General features: G+C 47.4%; 1 protein-coding gene across 1 annotated transcript in view; it reads left to right on the top strand.

The window, feature by feature from the left end:
* Positions 1–1,486: 1,486 nt before the first annotated feature.
* Positions 1,487–4,549, top strand: part of ASAH2 (N-acylsphingosine amidohydrolase (non-lysosomal ceramidase) 2) — a gene marked incomplete at its 3' end in the record, with an annotated part of 20,460 nt that continues 17,397 nt past the window's right edge. The window contains exons 1-4 of the mRNA XM_008942820.1: positions 1,487–1,613; positions 2,846–2,925; positions 3,335–3,484; positions 4,054–4,230. Of these exons, the coding sequence (XP_008941068.1) occupies positions 1,487–1,613; positions 2,846–2,925; positions 3,335–3,484; positions 4,054–4,230 (534 nt within the window). The remainder of the gene's footprint in view (positions 1,614–2,845; positions 2,926–3,334; positions 3,485–4,053; positions 4,231–4,549) is intronic.

Raw genomic sequence — 4,549 nt, 5'->3', positions numbered from 1 at the left:
GGCTGACAGTGCCATGCTTGGAGAATAAAGGGAGAGGAAGGAAGCCCATAATGTTAGATTTGTTGCCACTAGAAAACCTCCTTGGTGAAACGCAGCAATGATCGTGACTGCTGTAGCTTACCATGGCAAAAGAAGCTGACAAGAAAGGTCACCTATAGCCAGTCTGGGTGAGCACTTGGCTCTCTGGTGACATTATTTCTTGTTGCAACTTTTCCAAGACCGTAAAAACTCATTTCAGCAGGTTCATTCTTTCCAGGGTATATCGCCTCCAGGGAATAGACTGCAGATACAGGCTTTTCCAAGGCCTGTGCCAGACTCACTGTGAGGCAAATGTTACCTCCAGGAGCATTAGAGGCTCTGCCTCACTCTTCCGTTTCTCATCACATCTCCATCCTTCCCCATCTCACAACAGCTGGGCACCAGCAGTTCCAACATTACAGCTGATGCAGGTTGTGTCCAGGTGAGTCAGGGATGTCCCCAGGGATGGAGACCCTCCACGGCTCTAAACAAGGAAGCAGTCCTTTGGGGCATGTATGTGGTTTGGTCAGAGCCAGAGAAATGGGACCTGTAGTAAGTTTTATCTACTGACATATCTAAGGATGCACAGAAATAACTGATGGTATTTTAAAGGCTTATTTCTACCTCATAAAAATGCTTCCAGGAAGGGCAAAAGGCATTGTAGTCCTCACTACAGGTACTACTTCCCACCAGGCGAGACTGAAGCCCTTGATGTGGACCTCAGTTGCCAGAGCAGGACAAATCAGAGCTTTTATCAGAGGGGGGAATAGCATGTTTTCCCATAGCTGTGTTTTGAATAATTTTTTTTGTTAATCTTTAACGCAAATAAACCTCTGCCTGAGGAGGTAGAATGATATTCAAAAAGCAAACCTGAAGAACCCTGCATATACTGAAGAAAGCTGGTGTCTATGCACAGGGTCTTGGAAAGCTGTCACGACCACTTTTTCCAGACATGAGAGAACTGCACCTGGATGTGCAATGGGTTGTGCTTTTCTCGTACTGAGTTTCCTAGATTGACGTTTATTATGGTGACAATACTTTTTTCTGAAGCACATGAGCAGCAGAAAATCTGTGAGGCTTCCGGCTGCAGCGTCTCCTGTGGCTGCTCGGTGAATGCCAGATCTGGTGAAAGACTGGGGGGTTTATTTAAAAAGATTTCTTCAAAAGAGTGAGCAAAGTGTCCTGGGAAATGTGGGATCAGTAATTCACCGTGTCTTATCGGGCCTTGTGACAGGGAGTTGTTACTACTCACAGGAGATATATTTTTGCTGTCTTAAGCATACTGAAAAGCAGATCTCTGCTTCCCATCCTATTGCTGCTTCTGCCTGCTCTGACATGGGGATGGGGGACACAAACCATCACCAGCTCTTGGAGGGTGCCATGTGCTGCTCTGAGTGGGACATGCCCAAAGTCGGGGCTGTCCCATCCACCTTTCCACGGGCTCCTTTCTGCTTTCACAGCGTCCGCCATGTGTAGGAAGAGCTCCAAGTGCTCCTTCTCCCGCCTGGAGGTGATCCTCATCATTTGCCTTACGCTGATGATCGCGGTGACCGTGGTGCTCCTCGTCCTCCACTTCCTCAACAAAGACATCAATGGCAAGTTGAGCTATTTCAGTCCCGCTACCGCTTCCTGCTCGTGTGTGTGTGTCCAGTGCAGTAATCTAAATTAAAGGGATATAGGTAGGGGGTCACTGGGCTACTGCCGAGCCTTCATAATCTCTGCATGTGGTCTCCTCACACAGCCGTAGCGTGGTGGTGTTGCTGGCGTCTGGCCAGACCATCGTGATCAAACCCAAGGCGAGAATATCTTGGGGGGTGGATGCACAGCCTCGGGGCTGGTGGGGTGAAGCTGGCTGCAGGGATCCAGACAACATCTCTTCCCTCTCTCTGCCTGGTGGAGGGGGCTCCCAAGAGCAGCTCACTCCCAGCGCTGCGCCAAGAGGCTTCTCAGCTGTTGCAATCCCATCACAGCTCATTTGTGCTTCCAAGCCCATCACCAGTCATGGGGCAGGTGGGTATGGGGAATTGCCTGAAATTAACTCTCATTTTACTTCTAAGGTTTCCCGTGTTTGTCCTCTGGAGAGGTGAGATCTCATGGAGGAAAAAATAATTTTGAAGCTTTAGGTGTTCCTGTGTGACAGGAGCCCTTTCTCAGAGCTGGGGCCTCCTGTGCCCTGAACTGGCCATCAGCTGACATGTCAGCAATGAGAACTTCCAATTTCTAGATTATGATCTCTAATTGGATGTAGTTCACACTTTCGTCATGTTTTTAGGTTGTAACACGTGAGAGTTTTGCACAAACGATCTTCCTCTCTGTGCTGTAGGTCATGGAGGAACAGTAGTTTTCATGGGTAGCCCTGTTCACTCGTGTCATTTTAAACAGGAGAAATGCCCTGTGGTCAGTCTCTGGCCAGTGTGAGTGTGTCAGTTCTCCTCTGTTTTAAGTCACAGCCAGACTGGGGAGACTGAGCATCCCCTTCTCCCAGTGCCCTGCCTCGAGTGGCAGCGACTGCCTGGGGAAGAGACTATGAGAACAGATCAAGCACACAGAAATATTTCCCCCCACTGTTGTCTCAGCCTCTGGTGATTTGTGGCGCTGCAATTTCCTGCAATGGAGATAATTTTTAAAAATTATTATTTTTAATTGACAGCCCACTGGAAACCCAAGCAGACAGCATCAGCTGGATCTCCTTGTTCACGGGCCTGCTGAGTCCTTTGTGGAGGACGTCAAGCGTCATGCGATCTCTTGATGAAGGCTGGGTTGCCTCTTCTGTGCCCAATTCTGTTCGCTCATCTGTCCACTAATCTACTATTTATTCTCATTGTAGATTCTAACGAAGCAAGAACAAACTATTTGCTGGGTGTAGGTCGAGCTGACTGCACGGGACCTGTGGCAGAAATTCCTCTGGTAAGTTTGGGGAATTGAGCAGAGTGTTGGTGAAATACTGATTTTCGTCATCCCTGAGTATTTTTTGCGGGACTTCTGGTTTAGGGGTTCTGCTTTGCCATATGATTTCTGTCTTCAAACTTATAGGTGAAGTTTCTTTGAGGCTTTGAACAATCTGATCAAGTGGAAGGTGTCTCTGGTCACTGCAGGGGGGCTGGAACTAGATGAGCCTTAAAGTCCCTTTGAATCCAATCTACTCTCTGATTCAATGATTCTTGTAATCACAGGGAAAGATAGTTGCAGCTCCAAGTGTTCATATGTCGAATGAGTTCTCTGACACTCTGGTAAATCCTTTTACAAAAACACATGCAAATAAATACATCACTCAGTAATTTGGCTGTGTAGGCTTGACGGAGCACTTCCATTCCAGATGGGATATGCCAACATGGACCAGGTGGGCGGTGGGCTTCTCACGCGCCTCTACAGCCGAGCCTTCATCGTGGCAGATCTTGAGGACTCCAGGCGAGTAGTGTTTGTCAGTGCCGACATAGGAATGGTGTCTCAGAGGCTGAGGCTGGAGGTACGTGGCTGGGAATGAACGATGGCCCAGTCTGGGTTGTCACTGGCATTAGCATTAAGGTTGTAGTCTTTGCTATATAATACTGAGTGTGGCAGCATATTGGCCATTTGCTTTGGGATCTCCTTGCAGCATGTTCTTGGAGAGACGTTGTCTCTCTGCTAAAGAAGAGCTTTTGATTCCTCAGCAAATGAGGCTGGACTTTGACCATACTTTTCTTAGTGGAAAAGTTATCACTAATACATTCAAATCGTGGATATGTTATCATGGTGCCTGTATAATGCTGGGTCTCCAGCACCACAGCAGAGAGGGAGATGTCAGAGAACTGGGTGATCTGGGCTTCACTGCAAGTTGGCCATAGAGGTCTTCACTTACCAGATTTTATTATTTTAAGGCTCTTGCCAAGTCAACAGCTATAACCTACTTGTTGTGACACTGGTATGGGAGTATCAGGCAGAAAAAGAAGAGCCAGGTGGAAGATGAATGGTTGGATTTTTTGCAAGGGATGCAACATGTCTCCATAGCCTTTGGGTGTGCAAAAGGGTTTTTCAGGACCACCTCCTTCCTCTTAGGTGCTCAAGAAACTGAAGAGCAAGTACGGCGATCTGTACCGACAGGACAACGTGATCCTCAGCGGCACCCACACACACTCGGGGCCCGGTGGCTACTTCCAGTACACCCTCTTCTGGATCACTAGCAAAGGGCTGATCAGACCATCCCTCAACGCTATTGTGAACGGCATTGTAAAGGTCGGTGTCGTCCAGCCTGTTTACCTGAGAACCCATAAATGCAGAAGAGGTGGGAGGAGATACATTTGTGACTAATGGAGCTCTTGTGATGTTTGTGGTAGAACCTCTGAATGTTGCAGCCTTAAAACATGCTTAGAGGTGGGCTTATTCTTACCAGTGAAATCAGATCGAAAAATAGAAGCCATGAATTCCTTCTGTAGAAAGAGATAGTTGTGGGTGGATTCAAAATGTTATAATAATTTTCCAGAATTTTAGACTACTTAAGAAAAAAAAAAGAAAAAGCTCCCAAATTCCCAAGAAAGTGCTGGACACAAGCAGG

This window comes from Merops nubicus, unplaced genomic scaffold (assembly GCF_000691845.1).
Source record: "Merops nubicus isolate BGI_N331 unplaced genomic scaffold, ASM69184v1 scaffold29630, whole genome shotgun sequence".
Classification (NCBI taxonomy): domain Eukaryota; kingdom Metazoa; phylum Chordata; class Aves; order Coraciiformes; family Meropidae; genus Merops; species Merops nubicus.
Note: the sequence above shows the minus strand (reverse complement) of the source record. Positions and strands in the feature narration are given on the sequence as shown.